This window comes from Gadus macrocephalus, chromosome 7, assembly GCF_031168955.1.
Source record: "Gadus macrocephalus chromosome 7, ASM3116895v1".
Taxonomy (NCBI): domain Eukaryota; kingdom Metazoa; phylum Chordata; class Actinopteri; order Gadiformes; family Gadidae; genus Gadus; species Gadus macrocephalus.
The window spans coordinates 11,728,570-11,749,435 of NC_082388.1; the positions used below are offsets into that span (position 1 = coordinate 11,728,570).

The window sequence follows — 20,866 nt, forward strand, 5'->3', positions numbered from 1 at the left end:
ACCCAAGCAGCACAGCCAGTATGCACCAGGGATTCGTGCTCATACCTCAGGTTTGGTGCGCGGGTAAATGGTCCATCGGAGGTCTGACGTTTCTGCCTTCGTGTTCATCAGAATCTCTGTGAAACACACACATAGTATTAGGTATACGCATAGTGTGGACAAATACACACACAAAGTATTACGTTTATACATTGTATGTCCATATACACACACACACACACACACACAGACACACACACACACACACACACACACACACACAGTATTAGGTATACACATGGCCAAGTGTGTACAAATACACACGCATACTTTAAGGTATGCATGAAGTGTATACAAATACATTCAGAATCAGATGTACAAATAGTATCCATCCAAATACATTCATAGTTCCAGATTGTCATAAAGAGTCTCAGGTATCAGGTCTGGACCTATTTGTAAATATGTATACAATGACATACGTACATCTACGTCGTAGAGCCTCAGTCCTACTGAGTTGGGAACAAGAAGGAAAGAAAATCTAACAAGCTAATCAACAATAAATGCCACACTTGCTCACACAAGGACGCGCACATCCATGCGTGTACGGGCACGCGTGTGCCGGCGTGTCTCTTTTGTTGACACTCATGTACACACACAAACCAACACAGACACACAATCACATACACACAAACACCCACACACTGAGACAACAAAATAAGCGTTTAAGCTCTCGCTCCGACATGAGCCGTGATTGCAACTGAATTGATTTTGTGTGTAATCTTTTAAAGGGCAGGCGGACAGCTCACTATCAGCAGCTGCCGTTCTTCTCATCAGGATTCTGGATAGTTCCGTGCACACGGGCGATACATATTTTTGAAACAATGCAAAACGTCACAGGCAAGCTATTAAAAAAAACAACAGCCCTTGTCTACTGGAGGGCTTGTATCTCGCCCAGTGCAACGCTATCTTGACCTTCTGCACAATCATTAGCTCCGGGCGTCTCAAGCACCAGATCAGTCGCCACGCTGACCGACAGCCATTACTGGAGTTTCTCCTGGACGTCGACAAAGTACAGGTCGTGACGAACAACGTCTAGACGACCTCATGGCAAACGGACAAAAGAGGGAAAACTCAGAGAAAAACAACCTCATGGAGAAACTGTCGGCATGCTCGACAAACACTTTATTGCGCCGTTTAGGGTTTACATCAAATGGATTCTTGTTAAGGCCTCTCTTCTCCCTTTTAACTCTTTAGGGCTGTACAAACAGCACGCCACCACCGCAAATCCCCGCCTGTGTGTTATGACTGCAGAGGGCAGAAACAGACATGTCTCCCTAGAGTAATACCAAATACAAAACAAAGAAGCAGTGAAGGACAATGGTTGACAGGTAAGGCTTAAGGGAGACTTAACTCGGAACGACGAGGCAATGCTACAATACGACTATTATTCATTCCGCGTTGGATTCAGGCAACGAAATGCAGATGATAAGATGGTACTTTGTTAATCACAGACGGGAGGTTCTGCGGTGTAGATCATGTAGTAGGACATGTAGGACGGCCCTCCCCTAGATCTCTGGACAGGATGCGTCCCCGAGGAGCCCGACTCCAACCGAGCTACAAGCTGACGTGTTTACAGTCGAGCAAAGGGGTCGTGTTAGATGAGCACCAGGTCTTCTGTAATGCAGGCCAGAGTCTCCTCTGCACTCGCCTGTTAGACTTTCTTTAGTTTTTCTTTGCGGAAGACTTTGCTCCGACCCCGCGAAGGAGCTGAAGGGCACGGGGCTGTCACCACAAGGTGGAACCCTTTCAGTTCTGAACCCATTTTTACCCGGGATCCAACCCTTCCCCGGCCTTGACCCCCCCCCCCCCCCCCTCCCCTCCTCCCCCTCTCAGCCCTCGTATCGGCCTAATTCGCCGTTCGTTGTCGCTTGTGATGAATGAATAAGGGCAAAGAGAACCGCAACACACCATCGCCCTCAAAGAGAGCAACACGAGGGGCTTCAAAATAAGAGCCAGGTGCATGGCCAACACACTTCATACCCAGGTTTTTTTATATGCCCCCAAAAGCAGAGCTGAGCTGTAATTTACCTGCTCTGTGATTTACCACTGAAGCACATCTTCCATAAGTGAGAGACCGACCTCGCCGGTGATCATTTAAGCCTCGAGTTGGCTCACTTCGTCGCTCTCTTCCTCTCTTCCCACCCTCCACACACCTGCCGTGGCAGCATGAGCTGGTTCTGAGCAGCCCAAGGAAAACTCCCCGCCACCCAAGAATAGTAATCACTGTTTACCATCACTCTATAATTACGCTAAATGAGGCTTGGTGCTCCGCAGAGAGGGTGACTGCATGGGAGGGTGGCTGCATGGGAGGGTGGCTGCCTGGGAAGGCAAATCCGTGAGAGGGTGACTGCATGAAAGGGTGTCTCCATGAAAGGGTGTCTCCATGAAAGGGTGTCTCCATGAAAGGGTGACTACATAAAAGGGGGTCTCCATGAAAGGGTGACTTCATGAAAGGGTGACTCCATGAAAGGGTGACTACATGAGAGGGTGACTAAATGAAAGGGTGTCTCCATGAAAGGGTGACTCCATGAGAGGGTAATGCATGAAAGGGTGAATGCTCTAGAGGGTTACACCACTCAGAGGGTGAATGCATGAGGGGGTGAAATCATGTAAACTGCATGAGAGATTGACTAGATGACAGTGACTCGACGAAACAGGGAGAGGGAGTATTTCCATCGAACCAGATGCATGCTGGGCCTTTCTCTCCCTGTGCCCCCAGCCTGCCACGGACAGAGCCAGCATTTCCTCTCACATTCATCCACCCACATTCTGCCACCACTGGAAAATAAATGACCCCAGATAAATTGTAACGTAAAGACAATGGCGAAAGGCGTCTTTGGGCCCGATTTGACGCCCCAAACCGACACATTGGGGGTGATTACAGCACAATAGTCCTTATCCACCCGGCAGAAGGACTTGTTTTTGGCCTGCGAGCCCGGCGGAGAAGCCAGGAGAGAGCGCAGCGCGGATGGAAACTGTAATTGAGTTCAAGCCGAGTGGCCCGGGGCTCCGCATTACGCCCAACCACATGCATGTATGATGTGCATGTGACTATGATAAATAAAATAATCTGGGAGTCGGTTCTGGAGGCCGCTTTCGCCGGCCAAGTTCTGCTCTCTGGGTTGGAAGCAGATCTGTGGAGCGGGGGCTGCTGCGAGTCGTCCCAGCGTAGCACGTTTATCTTCATTACCTCGGGTCACGAGATACCAGAACCCCCCGTCTGATTCGCAGACGGGGACCAACGCACGGGTTTTATTCCTTTTAGACATGGAAAAATGTCTAAGAGGGTGACTGTATAAGAAGAGGAGTGTTTCCATCAGACGATTTTTTCAAATCCGGTCAATTCTCGTTTTCTACGTGGTTCGCAGACACGCTTAAGCTGCTATCGAAAACGATACCCGAGAACTATATAATTCTCTAATTTAAAACACACAGTGGACATACTTATATTTAATGTAGTTCATAATATAATATACATATTGCACATTTGTAACTTGGTAAACAATAAAATAATATTAAAGTCAATGTCTTACATAAAGTCCCCAAAATCATCATAAAAACGACACGACAAATGTCTTTGTGACAAACTGATCGTCAGTGAGTTCTACTTCCAACTGACACCGTACCTCCTCCTCCCTATAACACACTGTCCATGATGCCTCCTTATGACGTGTTCTCCCAGCGGTTGCTGCAGAATACACTGTCCATGTTGCCTCTGTATGACCTGTTCTCCCAGCGGCCGGCTTTGCCCGTCTCACACCCAGGGCCTCAGCACCTGCTCTATCGAGTCCTGTCTTGGGTCAAACCACTGAGGATGTATCGAATCTCTTTAATCTCTGCTGCTTGTCCGTTCTTCACTCCTATTTTCACCCTAAAGCCAAACCAGGCAGACCCAGCCCCCTGACGAAATGCGCGCACGCACACACACACACACACACACACACACACACACACACACACACACACACACACACACACACACACACACACACGCTTAGAGGAAACTGTCGGAAAAGCCGCGTGGAGAAGAGTGGAAGAAAGACAGACTTTAGGTCTCCTTTGATATTCCCATGGATCTTTAGACTTGGGTTTCAGTTACTGCAAAGCGGCCCAATAAAGTCAAGCGCACAATATCTCTCAAACATTATATATCTGAACCACTCCAGGGTCCTGTTTAATACTGCAGTAATAAATCGGCTCTTTTAACCTCCTGTGAGTTGAGAATGTTCCTTTTAGAAGCAGTTCCATCTGTACATTAAAAAACTCAGATTATTTTACCAATTTGAACCCCATTTTCCTCTCAAATATTTTCAGCGTCTGCACCGCAACTCAGATGAATTCCTGTGTGTCTCGCCTTATGGGCAATTTTCTGAGCCAGCTTGGTAAAATATTTGAAATCTACAAACTGATCAGCACAGCCTGTCCCAACTAAAATCATACTGGAGTCCATTGAGATGTTACCTAGTCTGTTAGCCCTCACACCATCACAGCTCTTTACTAGCAGGTACAGATTCAGGTACAGAAGCAGCGAAAGGTTCAGCTTGTTCTTAAGAAGCCTTAATAATAGAAGCAGCACTCTATTCCTAACCAGTTTTCTTATCCAAAACAACACCTTTAAAAATTGAAAAATCTGGCTTCGGAGTGGCAAGAAATCATGGCAAAGAAACGTTGCTCTTTTAAGTTACACACATCCCTCACCCTGTCTTGCCTGCAGATTATGGTTAGATCAATTTGCAATAAATGTGAAAACCCTTAAACTCACAGAGGACAAAATAGTATTTCAATCCTGTCCTTCAAATTGAGGCGGATGGATTCTTGCCTATGCTGCAACAGGGCTTTGATTTCACATCACCGAACCTCAGATCTGACAGATACCGAACAATACTGACCCGATTTGAACAACCCTTTCTAACCGTGTGCTAACGTCTGTCTTTGTGACTCTCCATGTTCTCCACATTCTCTCACTCGACTCTCTTTATGGACTCTGGGGTGCGATAGAACGAAATTGTATGTCTAGCATCAGCCACAATTAAAACCCATTTTAATTAAAGAAAAAAAAAATCAAGTACCAATTACCCCCTCTTCACCTAGAGAGAAGAGGCGAACAGAGGAGCCTGGGGACACAGGAATCTGAGAAATAGGACAAAGAGGTGGAAGATGGATGAGAACGAGGCCGGGGTTTTACCAGGAGGCAAGAAAGGTGACACTTTTTTCGACAGAAAGGGCTACAGGGCTGGTAGGCCTTACATCAGAATGCATAATGGGATTTTTTTGGGGCAAGGATTCGAGAGAGTTGTACTGAAATGTCGAATCCTATATCAATAAATCAGGAAATATACCATAATATCTCCCACCTCTCGCATGAGAAACTCTGTGGCGGATTCAAACACAAAAATGCATCCCAATAAGGACATTGTCCTAATGTCAGTATACATTTAACTGACCGAAATAACATAATACACACATATTAACTAGCCTTCCAATGCTCCTATGCTTCAAAATGGAGGCGGTCGTTGCGATGGGAGGTTCTCCTTTGAAAATAGCCTCACAAAACACACCTGGTTACCATTAGTTAAGGTCAAAACCCTATCACCATAATATTTCTGCTATCGAGTGTCAAGCCGCATCAGCGGTAGGTAGGCATTCACCGCTTCACAGCGCGGCTACATCTCGCTAAAGGCCCGCACGTGTAAACGTTTGTGTTTGTTTACCCCATCTGCCCGTTAGGTTGTAATTTCCAATGACAAACAAAAAGAACAACAAAGCAATCACAGTATCTCCATTCAGACGTTAATGAGTCCCCTGGTTTCCCCTGTAATCAACCCAACGCAGCGCCACACAGCTAGCTAGCAACACGATAACAAATACATAAACACACAGCCCAACACGCTGCATCGCAAACTACCGAGCAATACAATAAACAAACTAATCATAACACGCACAGTTCAAAAAGCCACGTTGCAAGCTAGCAAGCAACCCAATACAAAACCCAAATCAAAACCGATATACAGCGCGAAAAGGCCAATAGCAAGCTAGCAAGCAACATAATAATAAATCCAATACATTTTTTAACAGGTCAGTATCCCAGTGTCATAGGATAACCAACACAGGGAGACGATAATTTTATTTATCACTGCCAGTGTTCTGGGGGGAGAATATAATAATTTGGGGAGATGGTCATTGTGGCATTGTGGCGCTTCTCTGCTCGCCAGCTTTGAACTCATTTCCGTGGGTCATCCATTGTGTTTGTGGAACGTGAGCCATGAGTGCTCGGAGGCTCCAAACACAATGCACTCCCTACTGTTTGGTGTCTTTGACACAAAGTTGTGTCTGCGTGGCTGGTAAAAAATATAGACCTGCGCTTCCTGTGGTGCCCTTCTCCTTCTCGTCTCCCGGTGTGTGTGTGTGTGTGTGTGTGTGTGTGTGTGTGTGTGTGTGTGTGTGTGTGTGTGTGAGGATGTACATGCTGGGGGGGTTGGGATCTGTGTCTGTGTTTGTGTGATTGTTACTGTGCGAGTGCTTTTGTGTGATTGTTACTGCGCGAGTGTGTCCGTGTGTATATGCGAGTGCACGTGAGTCACTATGTGCAATGCTTGTGTGTATACTGGGGTCGTGTGTGTGCGTGGGGTTCGTCTGGCTTCTCCTGACACACATCATTCATCACAACAAGCAAAGCGAGAGCAGCCCCCCGCCCCCCACTGTGTCCTTTGATCTGAGACCGGGAGTGGCCCTCACCACCTCTGTGGATACAGGTGAGCCATTAATGGAAGGTGTGACTGGATGGAGTGGAGGGAGGTGAGGAAAGAGGGGGGGGGGGGGGGGGGGAGTAAAGGTGTTGATGTGCTTCTTCTTCTTGTTCTTGTTCTTCTGTAAAGCTTGCATATCAATGGGGGGTTTTTATGTAACCGGGTGCTTTATGACGGCAGGAAGTCCCTCCGTTAGGGCGGAGCGGGAACTGGAGACGTTAGCGGGGTCGGTGAGTTAGCCAAACACGGAGCCAGAGTGGAGAGCGATGTGCAGCGCGTCACACCTCCACGCTGGCTACTGCTTCATTATGTTGCGTTCAGCCGCCGCCCGCCCCCCCCCCCCCCCCCCCCCCCCCCGTCCTGCTGCCAACATCCTTACATTGAGTCGTTGGGCGTCAGACTCTTTCACACAAGTGACAAGTGACTCACTTAAGGGAGGCCGAGAACCATCGGAATTGTAAATGCGAGCACAAAGAGGCCGCAAAGTGCTGAAGCAAACCGTTTGACAACCGGACCGGAGAGCAGCATAACCCCACTCTTCGGAGTCATAACTTCCCCCAGCTGGAGAGTGGGTGTGATGACCTTCATAGTTGTATTTATCGACCGTAACTTGTTCCCTGGGAAACAAACGACAAGGCAGTCATTCTGAAGAAAAGGATGAGGGGCTACACACACACACACACAAACAGTGCTCATGTTGGTGCCCTTGGACGGTTCTGTGCGAAATCGTTCCAACAAGGTTCAGAATCCCAATCAGGTTTTAAACTTGATTTTTTGATTTTTCGGAGAAGTGCACGATACATAAGGTGCTCCTCCCAAGGTCAGGGGAACGACCCCCACCGCCCGGCTCTGAATCTGGCAGCTCCCTCCGATTCATTTGGGGAGAGCAGCAGGTGAGATGGGTGCATTAGTCAAGCGGGGGATAACGAATACGTAATTGAATCAAGTCGGTATAAATGGCCTAACCCGCTTGCATGGGAAACTAAGGTTAATGGAGGATGAAGCATCCACTGTTATGCTACATTATATCACTCGCTAGACGTAATGAGTTTTACCCTCGCTTCTTAATGCCGGCACACAACAAGCAATGTGCGTCCCGCATTAGGACAGTGGAACGGCCATGTCCCCGTTTTTAATCAACAGAATTACAGAACGCCGCTTGCGTCGACGCCAGGCGACCACGTCCACGAGAGAGGAAATAGATTATCTCCAGAGCCGTGACGAAGAGGTGGGACCGATTGTTGACAGGAAGCAACCCGCGCTGAGAATGTTGTTTGAATCCCAAATTAAAAATGTTCTTTGAAACGCGCTGATGAATACCAATGTGTTATGATGCGAGTTCAGCCCTCTTAAAAAAAATGGTAATGACGGCCGCAGCGTTCTCTTTATCTCTTCAGAAATGAATAATAACATTAATATAAAATAGCAATAAAAAAATGCAGGGAAGTTGGAAGGTCTATGGGGGTTACCTTTGTTTTGCAACAAATCGCAACCTTCAAAAAGACCTCAGAGTGCGAAGAATAAAGAACAAAATAAACATGAGATGAAAACTTATTCCAGGTTTAGTCGGGCTTGACATGGCTTTGTCACAATAAATGCATCAAATAAAATGGGATTATACAGAAGTATGTATTTGGGATATTTACAAATATCCCCAATGGTAAATCTTAGTACTGGTTTATTATGCATACACAATAAAACTTGTAATAGCTATTCCCTGACTTCAGAACACACACTTGGTGGGAAGTGTGCAGTGCGTTCCCTGCAGTGTGTACTTCTGGGATACATTTAACAAAATCTCTGGTGGGTGAACATCTGTACCACAGCTGTCTTCGTCACGGCGACATATCATCACTAATTTAATCTAATCTAACCCGGACACATTCCAAAATTGTAAAAAAAAAAAAATAATATCCAAAATATTAGATGCTCTGTTACTTTTTGTTCAGGCGGGCTTCAAAATAGTGATGATTCTTATGTATTTCTAAAGCAGAAGAAATATGCTCATTAGGTAAGATAATGGTTTTGGTTTCATTAACGGGGAGATAATAATTGTATTTCCATGTAGTGGTTGCTGCATCATTCATTTGAGAACATTGGTGTGTTTTTGTAAACACAGGACTCCCAAGATTGAGGCTTGGATAGTCATTTTTTTGGGAGAAACTATGATTCATTAACTTTAGTAAATGATAATACCCCAAGGCTCTGTAGGGATATTAGGGAGAAAAAACTCATTTATAAACCACCATATGCCAAGGTGCGTGAAATATGGAGGTAATTTAATAATTTCCCCCTCACCCCAGCGATTTATGTTAGCTTAATTACCGTCGGGTCATGTCTTTCACGCGTTGAAACCCGACTAGCCTGTACCAACCAAGCGCCATCAGTATGATACAACACCTATTAGCTTCAAAACGGTAGAACAAGAGCAGCATAGAAACTAGGAGTTGGACCACAGGAAGAACATATACGTGGAACCATCATTTATGGAAAAGCCTGCATACATACGTGCATAGATAACCTGCATTCAACCAATTTTTTCTAACAGTATTCATTTAATTTTCCCTCGCTTTCCCTTCTCTTTATGTCCATGATTTATGCGTGCATGTCGTTATGTGTCTGGCAATTTTGTTCAATTGTGTGCAACATAAAATATATATAATAATTGGAAGACCGGTCATGATTGAATGTGCAAAAAGCATACACCTGTGCAACACCCTTTCCCATATCTGCGGTCTGGTCCCCCCACATGAGATACGGGTTATCCTTTACTTAACCCCCCTTCGACCCTCCCCATACATCCCCCATGACCAGGGGCACCACTCCGTTATCCCAGCCCGCCCAGAGGGCTTGGAGGCTGGGGTCGGCTCACCTGTGCGGTGAGCCGACCCCAGCCTCCAAGCACCTCTGGGCGGGTAAGGATTTAGATTTGCAGGGGTGTTGGTGGTGCATGAGGAGGAGGAGGACAGCAACACTAAACTATCCACCTTTGCTACTGTGGTTTTTCGCTGTGTTTATCTTGTCTTTCGATTTCTGCGGCGCGACGGACCGACAGCCGACAGGCCCGATTCATCACGCAACGGATTAGTGTCTTATCTGTGGTGTGCACCGCCAAGGACAGGGTCTGGGGAGAGCACACAAAGGCGTGGAATGTGTGTGGATGCTTGTGCGTGTGTGGTAGACATAGAATGTCAGTGTATCGGCAATCCTAAATCTTTAACATAGGTATGCTAGTGGTGGCTGTAGTCATGTAAGCAGTATTAGCGGTTGGCTCTAGGCATGCTGGGTAGTGAGACGCCTCGACACTTCCTGCTCCATGCGATCCCATTCGTAGTCAACAAAAGGTTGCTTTGAATAAAAGCATGGGCTAAATAAAAGGCAAGCAGCGTTATTGCAATTAGCATTAATAGCGTAATTGCTTCTCCACCGTCCCTTTGTGCGACGCTAACCCCTACCGTGGCACGAAAATGTCATTATCCAGATAACTGTGTGTTTTATGTGCCGCTTTAATATCAAACACTCAAACTCGTTGACTTTAACTGAAAAGCATCCGACCGACGCGGCGAGTTAAAATAGCACAGAGGCAATGAGTGCGTCTCAACTGCTCCAACAGCCAATTAGAAGTTGTGAGGACCGTCGAGATGAATATGTATTAGATGCCCTCATTCCGCCTTTCTTTTTGGAGAGTCTTGTGTTCTGAAATCCCCCCACACACACACAAAACCTTCTTACTCTGGGGTAGAATGTTTCATGAGGTGCACAAAAACAGACATTTTAAATGAGCTTGGGAAAGAAGAGAAGGAGAGGTGGAGGAGGGGAGGGGAGGTGGGGCCGGGCGGTTGGGGGGGGGGGGGGGGGGGGGGGCGGAGACGTCGCTTTCTTTACTCAGAAGTTTGCTTTTGTATCAAAGGGCCTTAGCGAGGCAGACGGGACGCAGGATGTATCTGTTGTGGGGAGCAACCATCTGACTAAGCAGCGCGGGGAGGCCCGACAGCTTGAAGCCATCGACGCAGACCGCCGCTAAATAAACCATCTACCAGGTTTGACACTTCTAAAAGGGAAGAGGCGCCAGAGGACTCTCAGCCCGCCGTGTGGTTGGCTCGGTGTCACCGGGACAAATCCCTGGGTCTGAGACGTCCAACACGTGACACGTTGACAGCCGCGTCCAGGCGACAAGAGCACCGCACGGTCCACAACGACACATGCTTATAAAGAAGAATGTGTCGGGGAAGAAGACGTGACTTTACACTTATTACCAAGCTTGGCGTTAATAATGATAGATCGCTATAAGTGGTATGTCCGTTAATGCACGACGGTGTCTCCGACGTTTGAGTAGCACGTATCTACTCACGAGACAGACGGACGCAACACCCCAGGACGACTCCGGTCACGAGTCTAGCCGCACAGACACCGAAGGACACATGAATCATCGCACATTCGCACCGCAACAACAACACCGACCACGACAACAGGGCAGAGAAAGGCCTACAGACAGGAGCTTGGATGATGTTCACCTAACACATCACAGCAGGGCCGTCTGCAGTGCCTAGGGTCGGTCCGTAAATGCCCCACTTTTGGACCATAACAATTCTCCTCTGAAGCCAGTGTGAACACGTAAGCCCTGTGCACACAGAGAGCTGTAGCAACGGGGCTGGAATGTTAGTCTGGTGTTTTAGATGTCGCCCTGCTGGCATGTTGGATTGAACATGCAACACAGAATGCCAGAAGTAGGGCAGTTAGATACAAGCAAGGCTCATGGTGGTTATAAATGTTGAGTCATTTCTATGTAAATGTATATGCTGGAAATACGTCGTTTACGAATAAATAGATCAAACAACAAGTTAATACTAATGGCGCAACTGAGCACATACACACGCACACTCACAGTCTATGCAAGTGCATGAATCAGAGCATTTCCTCCAGATTAAAGACTCCCTTTTCATCCTCATCAAACATAACGCAACCACACGCATACATGGCCCCGTGTTTGTCCACGGCACACAGCAACAGACCCCTGATCCTAAACTGCCTCCTCTCCAATGAACCACAACGCCCTTTTCCATTATTCATTACGAGGTTCAAGAGCCTTTTGAACGCGGCAATACGTATTTCGTGCGCTCTCGTATTATTGTTTATGTCCTCTGACGGCGGCTCATATTAAAGCCCTGCAACCACCACAGCGCTTCGAAGCTATCATTAAAGTCCAACCAGCAGGAAAGCCTGCCAATTAAACTTCGAACTGAACCACATATCAGTTCGAAGTACAAAAGGTTACACAAGGTTTTCATCGTGATGGTGGCATTGTTTGTTTGTCTTGTGGTGTCTTTTTTTGCAAGACCACAGACACACACCCCACACACACACAGAAAATACATAACCCACATCTCCCACCATGTGCAAACACTGCATCCGCATAAAAACACTCTTTCTGCATCCGTCTCTCTCTTCCCCTCCATCCCTCTCACTCTTCATCTCCCCCTCCCTGCCTCTCCCTCCCCTTTCTTGTCTCCCTCTGTCCTTACTTTGACTGTCGAGATCATCGACTTATGTTCATCTTACTATCTGCCTTTCCTTCCGCACACACACACACACACACACACACACACACACACCAAGAGTGCAGTTTTCAGAGGCTCATGGCTGCTATGCGGTGGCCTCATTCCCTCTCCACTGCAGCCTGTCCCCATTGTGTCCCTCTACCACACACACACACACACACACACACACACACACACACACACACACACACACACACACACACACACACACACACACACACACACACACACACACACACACACACACACAGTACCTCTTCTTTCTGGGGACTTTGTGTATCCTCTACTACACAGACACACAAACACACAGTCCCAAATAAGGAGGGGAGGTGTGTGTGTGTGTGTGTGTATTCGTACGGATATTTGTATGCATGCGTGTGCGCATGTGCATACGAGCGTGTGTGTGCATGTGTCTGTGCATGTGTGTTTGTGCAGGAAATTGGGAAGGAGAGCATGCTACAATCCTGGATGGGAAGCTTGGTTCTGTCCCTGACACGGATGTAGGTGCTGGAGGTGTGTTGTCTTATTAGCTTAAACCATCTTAGCCCTGCAGAACCACAGGCCACAGGCAACTCCCTCCGCAAGAGAGAGAGACAGAGACATGGGGAGAGAGAGCTGTATTACATCCCTGCAAAACCGCATGCAACCCTTCCACGAGAGAGAGAAATACAGTCAGAACGAGAGAGAGAGAGAGAACTATTGTGTCCCTGTGAAACCGCAAGCCACACGCAAACGTTCCATGAGCGAGAGAGCAAGAGGGAAAGTTAAGGGTAGGAGAGAGAGAGGGAAAAGAGAACGATTCTGCCCCTGCAAAACCACAAGCATTTCAATGACAGAGAAAGAGATAGATTGATAGATAGATAGAGGGAGGAAGAGGGTGAGAAAAAAAGTTTTTAAAAAAAAAAGACAGGGAAAAAAATCTAAGACATAGAACGAGGCTATGAAACAGGGCTAGAAAGAGAGTGGATGAAAGCGATAGCAGTGGGGAGGGAGAGAGACAGAGGGAGCGAGGAAGAGAGGCAGCGGGAGGGGGTGAGGGAGGGAGAGTGATAGAAAGCACTTGTTCCCTCAGATGCCTGTTTAACTCTTGAGCAAGCTAATCAGGGATTGAGAAGCAGGGGATGAAGGGGTGAGGGATTTCAGCGAGAAAGAGAGAGGGGGAGAGGGTTGCTTTAAATGCAAATCCCTTTCTTATAAATATCGGTTCCGTTTAAAGGGATTTCTGGGCACCGATCCACACTTTCACGGCAGGGGAGCCAGTGAGCTGGGGCGAGACAGCACCGCAGAACCCAAACATCAAGGAGAGAGGGGTGAGGAGAGAGGAGGGATAAAAAGGCTACATGTGTGAAAGAGCGGCTCCGGGGCCCAAATGAGGCATCCTGGATCCACACTATGAAACACATTGTCTCCTGCATTCACAATGTGGCTCAGGTTTAAAGATAGAGAGAGCTTAGCAGAGCCAGGGGGAGGGAGAGAGACCGAAGAGAGCAAGAGATACCGAAGAGAGAGAGGAAGACAGTGAGCTTCAGAAGAGGGCCACAGAGAGACAGATATAGAGGGACTTACAGAGGGGAGAGCGAGAGTTTTAGCAGAATATCCAAGTCTTTCCGCGGTGTTAATCGAAACACACACACACACACACACACACACACACACACACACACACACACACACACACACACACACACACACACACACACACACACACACACACACACACACACACACACACACACACACACACACAAACCAGTATTTACACAACAGGTTATACAGTTGGCACTATTCATACCGGATTATTTAATAAGCAATGATTTGGGTGTGTTTGTGGGTAGGAGGGAGGAGTTTAAGGATGAATTTGATTAATACTATTCTACGACCAACCGTGAGCACCTTGCATGGCATCGGCCACTATGAGCCAATAATAGGCGACCGTGATGTCTCTAGGCGACCAAAAAAAACGACATTACAATGGAATGACGTAGTTTTATCCGCTACACTACAACCTATAGACAAACATCCGCCCAGCATAGTTTACAGTGAAGTTGCATAGTTCTGGAGGGGAAATTCCAAAAGGAGCTTTAACTGCACAATAACATGACCATCAACCAAAATAAACACCATATTTAATCCATCACACGATGCACAGGCTCACAGATTACAATTTCAAAAGAAAAGCTGGAGCGCCGCTTGAGCTTTACCCAATTAAAAAGATAATAAACATCTGGCTCAGCGTTTGAATTCTTGTTTATTAAAAAGTGGTCGTTTGAGTGATCGAGTTTGACACGTCGGCGTTGAGCAACTCGTTTTCGCCAAGAGGATTACCTGTGGCTTACTACTGCGTGTCAATAATTAAACCCACAGTATCAACACCCGAGCATTATCCCCCCAAACCCCAGCATTCCTCCACTGGCTACAGCTTTCACAGCATTATTTCACTTCGCTGTTGAGTTTATGCCAGAATCGCCTACACAAACCCATCATCATAAAAAGACATCTGACAGGGTTTCGGTTGTCACGACCACATTGTTGGATCCGATTCCTTAGAGATTAGATTTGGCCATTCTTGGTAGGCTACTCATCTCTTTTGACAAACTGATTCAATATAAAAAGAAAAATGCTGACCATCATTGTTTTTCGGATGAAACCATTACATATTCAAACACTCAATAAATGTCACCACCATCTCTGGAAAACTAGCACTAGCCTCGGATACAACGCCATCATGCTGCGTGCGCAGCGCTTTTAAAACTGATATAGGAACTTAATTAGCTTTGAAGACACGCAAGCCACGCGCCTCTTGGGCCTTTTAAACATCAACCGATGCTGCACTACTGCATGTAACAGGGCGAGCCTCTTGCACTGGAAGGGGTGTGTGGCCGAGTCAACAATAAAACCAAATAGTACTTATTTTTAGTGCATGAGACCACGTGATCACGTGTGGCTGCCAACATCTTTGACTCGAACACTTTTATACCAAGGACAACAATAAAAGTCTGCACAATGGGAATGCAAATAGGCCGTCTGGTGTGGTAATTGCAGCAAAGAGTGCGTGTGTGTGTTTTAAACACTGAGTCAGAAATAGGGGTAAATCAACCCAATTAAGACAGAAAATTAGCTAGTTTAGGACATCTATCCATATATATACACGCGCACACACACACACACACACACACACACACACACACACACACACACACACACACACACACACACACACACACACACACACACACACACACACACACACACACACACACACACAAATACACATACACACATACATACAACATATATATGGTAACTAAAACTCACCTTCTTCTCCAAAAATGAGGAGAACGAAATCAAGCAGGACCAATCCCAGCAGCGCCAGTTTATTGGTGGTCGAATCCATACCGTCAGGGAGATGATACCAGACCGACAGAAGAACTACTATCTGGGTTGACCTGGAGATAGAGAGCAGCTCGGGAAGGGCAGTGCACCCACTGAGCAGGCTCCTGTCACCATCTATAGTTCAAATCCTTCTTGTAGTTGTCAAATCAGGCAGGGTCAGTAAACCAAGTCCTTGTGGTTATTACTGTAACTTGTAGAAGTATAAACTAATCAATATCAGAGGAGCACAGTCCTAACTTTTTTCTTTTGGGTTAGAACCAAGAAAATCCCCGTTGAGGACGAGTTCACTGGTGATCCACCTGTGGGCGTATGTGGGGTAAATCTTCAACGCTGGGTTCAATACTGAGCTATGAAATCCTTTGGAAGCCACTGAGCCGCATCATCCCGTTAGGTCCGAGTGGTGTGGAGAGTCCCAACTCTCTGGGTTCTGCTCTTTTACGCTCTTTGTTGGCGGGTTTCAGGCGACTACCCTGCAATCCCCTCCGATCGATCATAAAAATGGGTCCAACCGCAAACGCTACGATTTAACAGCCCATGGCTTGAGAAGCTGAATAACGTTAATATAAGCGTTATCCCCGGATTACTCGCTTGCTCAATTCAAGTTTTCTTGACGTGAGTCACTATGACAGCCTCCATGTATGGGGGTGCTGCTTTTAGTCCCAAAAAAAGAGGTTGTCTACGATACAAGAGAATCCACTCTTCAGCGGTCTCTTCAGCAGTCAATCCGTCAATCTTCCGATAGATCACTCAACAGAAGGTCATCAAAACTTGCCCCGTTTCTAATCGGTCTGGCGGATGGCAGCTGCGTTGAGTTTCCGTGGACGTCTCCTGCTCTGAGCCACCCGAGTCGACGAATGGCACGAGCAACCTCCGCTGGCCGCCTACGCTCCTCCCCACTCTGGCTGCTATTGCTAGTAGTGCTCTCCACTCTCACTTTAGAGGGGGTGAACAGTCCCCCCCACCCACCCTCTCCCTAGCCCAGCACCCCTCGCCGACAACGGTGCAAACTGCTGCACAGTGTGGCCCTTCGCACCCCCCCCCCCCCCCCACCTCCCTCCACAGTGAAATCCGCCGCTAGGTGGCAGCAGCACCGTGGTTTGAGCTGGAAAGAGGCTCCGTCTACCACCCAGGGTACTGTGTTGGGGCCTTTGGAGCCTGGGCCTGGCTCCAACGTATACATTTTCTGCTCTGCTTATTTCCACGTCTTCCATGCCAGATATATTAGGCGTTAATTTATGGAGACACATAACAGCTCTCGCATATTTCAGAGTTGTATTTTCCTGCTATGATGGCGGACCAATAGGGAGTTCTGTGGTGGTCACCCTCACAGTCGGTGTGTTCTAATAAATTTCAGTTTGTCTTATGAATTTCCAGTAATATGTGCAAGGACAGGACATTGGGCGTCGTGCCAGTGGGAGAAGAGGTTCGGCTGATTTAAGAGCTGGCACTCTGCGGCCTGAGCATGCGGGGAACACGATGCACCACCACACACTAGTTAAACCACTGGTGCTAACACTGCTCGCTGGTAAACTCCACGGGGAGGGAGTGCTTTGTTGTCAGCCTATTCACCTGTAGCAGCAGCCCTGTGCCAATCTAGCACATCCATCCATATCAGCCACAGAAACAGCTCTGCAGGTCACCTTACCTCAGACCGGTGTGACATTGAATGCGGGAGCTGTAGGCGAGGAGAAAGACAGCTTTTGTCAAAGTCTGAGACCACACACAGATTCTGAGTTTATTATGCGTCTGGATCGGTGAAAGCCATGCCCGTCTCTGCAGAAGGCCTGCATTGTGACTGGTTGAGAAGACGGAGAGGTTACTTTTGCAGCCCTGCACAAAAGTGCTGTTTGAAGTCCCACAGAGGAAGATGGCTGGTTTGAGGGTGGCAGATAGCCGCGCTATGACCACAGACGTTATTGGCTGGGAGTTGTTTAAGTGCCTGTTGTTTTATAGGGACGCTTTGGCCGGCTTCCCAGAGCAGCCTAGTTTATTGAGATAGCTTTGATAGAGTCCTCTAATAATTCTGGATAGCTCTTAAACATGTTGTTTCAACCGCCCACCCCTCGTGTTCCCACACCGAATCACCTGCAGCGAATTGAAATAAGCCTTAACTCCCAAGTAGATTAGAAAAACACAGTTGAGGCTAAACTTTAGTCAGGAATGGAGTGGGGCAGGAGCGACTCTGGGTTCTGACTTTTGGGGGGGCTCAGCCCCCAGATTTTGAATATCATCGATGTGATTTCCTGCATTCTGATGCATTTTAGGGTGACCTGGTGGAGATCCTACATTTATTCTGGTTGGGGGTAAATCTACGTATTTATCTATCAATCCAACACATTGTATATTTTTGAACACCCTTCTGGTTTATTGTCAGAAAAGCACCGACCTTTTGTAACAGTTTAACCTCAGTTAAACTCATGATACCAGTGAGTATTTAATCCCAGACTAAAGGATTAAACACATTTTGGCTAGTCTCTAGCTCTTAAGGAAGAAATAAATAGTTTATAACTTAACCTTTTTATCTGAGTTATAGACAAAACTGTTGTAAATGTAGTATTATGTAGTATTATATTATCCATGATTTTTCTTTTGTCCTGTCCAAGATTCTGTGACCTTTATTTTCTTAGTTACTTTGCTGTATAATCAAATGGATGTGAACTGTAATAACAAATTTGAGGTATATTACATTTCCTAATTTTCACTAAAGAAATTACCATATTTCTTTTTTTTGTACTTACACAGTTACTGAAACACATTGGTTTTCAAAGTAAACTATACATGATAGGCTAAATATTGAAAATGGATACAAAAAATTTGAAAACATGCAAACTTCAAAACAAAAAAAAGTTGTATTGATATCGTAAGATTGCATCAACATACATTTTTCTAAAACTTGTGAATCAAAAAAGTCAACAAGTAAAACATGTACTAGCCTAATACTATGGGAAACAGACCACTATTTCGTGAGCACTTAACTACAGTATGTCACCTCACTTACGTTAATTCTAGATTAGCTCACGTTGTTATGGCATGAAAACGCTGATTAAATACTGTCAGCATTTATTTTTTTTAGAGGTACGGATAGAATCGCCTTGTGGTCAACTGTCATTTGATAGACATGTGACAGATTATGTCAAGTTTTTAAATGAATTATGACCTGGTCGTCATGTTATAGCACAGCTGGAAACCGTGGATTTTCTGATAAAGACTAGCTAGCCTCTTTGACAGACAAAACAGCAGAAACTATGTTAGGTGCGCTCATGCTGCGTTTTTGGTTTGTCAACCAGGAGACGCCCACCCACCAATCAGAGGTAAGAGATTCCTGAAGGAAAGTTGTGCTTGATTTCACTAGCCCATTTGAGCCTGTTCATTGGTGTACAGCATCTATCCTCTCATTGCTTGTGTAAAAAAAAAAGGTAGAAAATTAGATTTGAATGCGATAGGTTGGTGGGTGGGGCGATAGGGTGGGCTAAGGCAAGTTTTGGGTTTTACCCCACGCCACTGGAGTGGGGTAGTGTATAGTGTCTCTGCATGTAAACCCGGTGCGGGGTAGATTATAGTTTCTCTACATGTAAACCCGGTGCGGGGTAGATTATAGTTTCTCTACATGTAAACCCGGTGTGGGGTAGTGTATAGTGTCTCTGCATGTAAACCCGGTGTGGGGTAGTGTATAGTGTCTCTGCATGTAAACCCGGTGTGGGGTAGTGTATAGTGTCTCTGCATGTAAACCCGGTGTGGGGTAGTGTATAGTGTCTCTGCATGTAAACCCGGTGTGGGGTAGTGTATAGTGTCTCTGCATGTAAACCCGGTGTGGGGTAGTGTATAGTGTCTCTGCATGTAAACCCGGTGTGGGGTAGTGTATAGTGTCTCTGCATGTAAACCCGGTGTGGGGTAGTGTATAGTGTCTCTGCATGTAAACCCGGTGTGGGGTAGTGTATAGTGTCTCTGCATGTAAACCCGGTGTGGGGTAGTTTATAGTTTCTCTACATGTAAACCCGGTGTGGGGTAGTGTCTCTACATGTAAACCTGGTGTGGGGTGTAAGCTTCTATAAAGCGTAGTGGTCTAAATGCTCAATCGATTTTTTTTGGTGTGAATATGATAAGGCTATATCATTTGGCAACATTAAGGTCATCATTCCTGTCATATGTTCATTATTATATGTTAATAATATGGACTTTGGATATTATTACTGATTTATGCATATGCAATGGTGATTATTTCGTGATTAAATCGAGAAAGGATTCCTGATCCTGCTCCTACAAAAACTGGGTCACTTGTTGGTCCCAGCCGACGGATCGGGTAGCAGCCTCGCCTCCCTTTTTCTGGCACACATCCAGATAGACGATGGCTGCTGTATTGATCCTGGTGCAAATGATCAACATGCGAAAGGCCCACTGGGGACTAACCTGGGAACTCACAAATACCTGATCATTATTGGGGTGGCAACGGAAACAGCTTAATAGTAAGGATTCTGCGGAGATCATTTGTCCTCTGAGGAGAAGGGGAGGGGGAATGCTGTGAGGGAATTAAAGACGAGTCCTGAGGCGCCGTATGATAGTCTTCAACTGCGGTGTCTTCATAATATGGTGGAAGGGCGCCCTCTGCTGTAGGTTAGTTTTTACTTTGTGGTTTCCCAACTTTGGGGTCGCTATCCCTGTTGGTCTCGCAGGAGATAGGAGATTCCTGGCTTTCAGTAATTATTTTAAAAATAAAATTGTAAGGGTTAAGGTCTGTTTTATAAAAACAGACCTTAACCCTTCCTTTACTGTTGGTGGGTATGTTGACATGAGAAGACTACAGCCAACTACTTAATGGGACATTGGTATAAGGGACAGATGTTTAGGGGGGTCGTAAAATGCAGCCTGTGAATGCCATGGAGATAGTGGCTGTGATTAAGGGCTATACAAAACACATTGACCGGACAGAGTTAAAACAATGTGTGGGGAGGCGGATGCACACCAATGTAAGCACATTGCTTCGTAGATCACTGCTTTATTTAGAGCACATTTCAGAAGCTGACTATAAACAGACTGATCGTAGCCTGAGCCCAATTTTTCCAAACAATGAATGCAAAATAAACAGGGACAAAATAAAACAAGCGTTGCAGAGTCAATTCTCAGAAAGCATTT

General features: G+C 46.3%; 1 protein-coding gene across 1 annotated transcript in view; it reads right to left on the minus strand.

Moving 5' to 3' along the window:
* Positions 1-16,656, minus strand: part of LOC132461565 (ephrin type-B receptor 4a-like) — a 44,227-nt gene extending 27,571 nt beyond the window's left edge. The window contains 2 exon segments of the mRNA XM_060056753.1: positions 46-116; positions 15,659-16,656. Of these exon segments, the coding sequence (XP_059912736.1) occupies positions 46-116; positions 15,659-15,737 (150 nt within the window). The 5' untranslated portion in view covers positions 15,738-16,656.
* Positions 16,657-20,866: the final 4,210 nt, after the last annotated feature.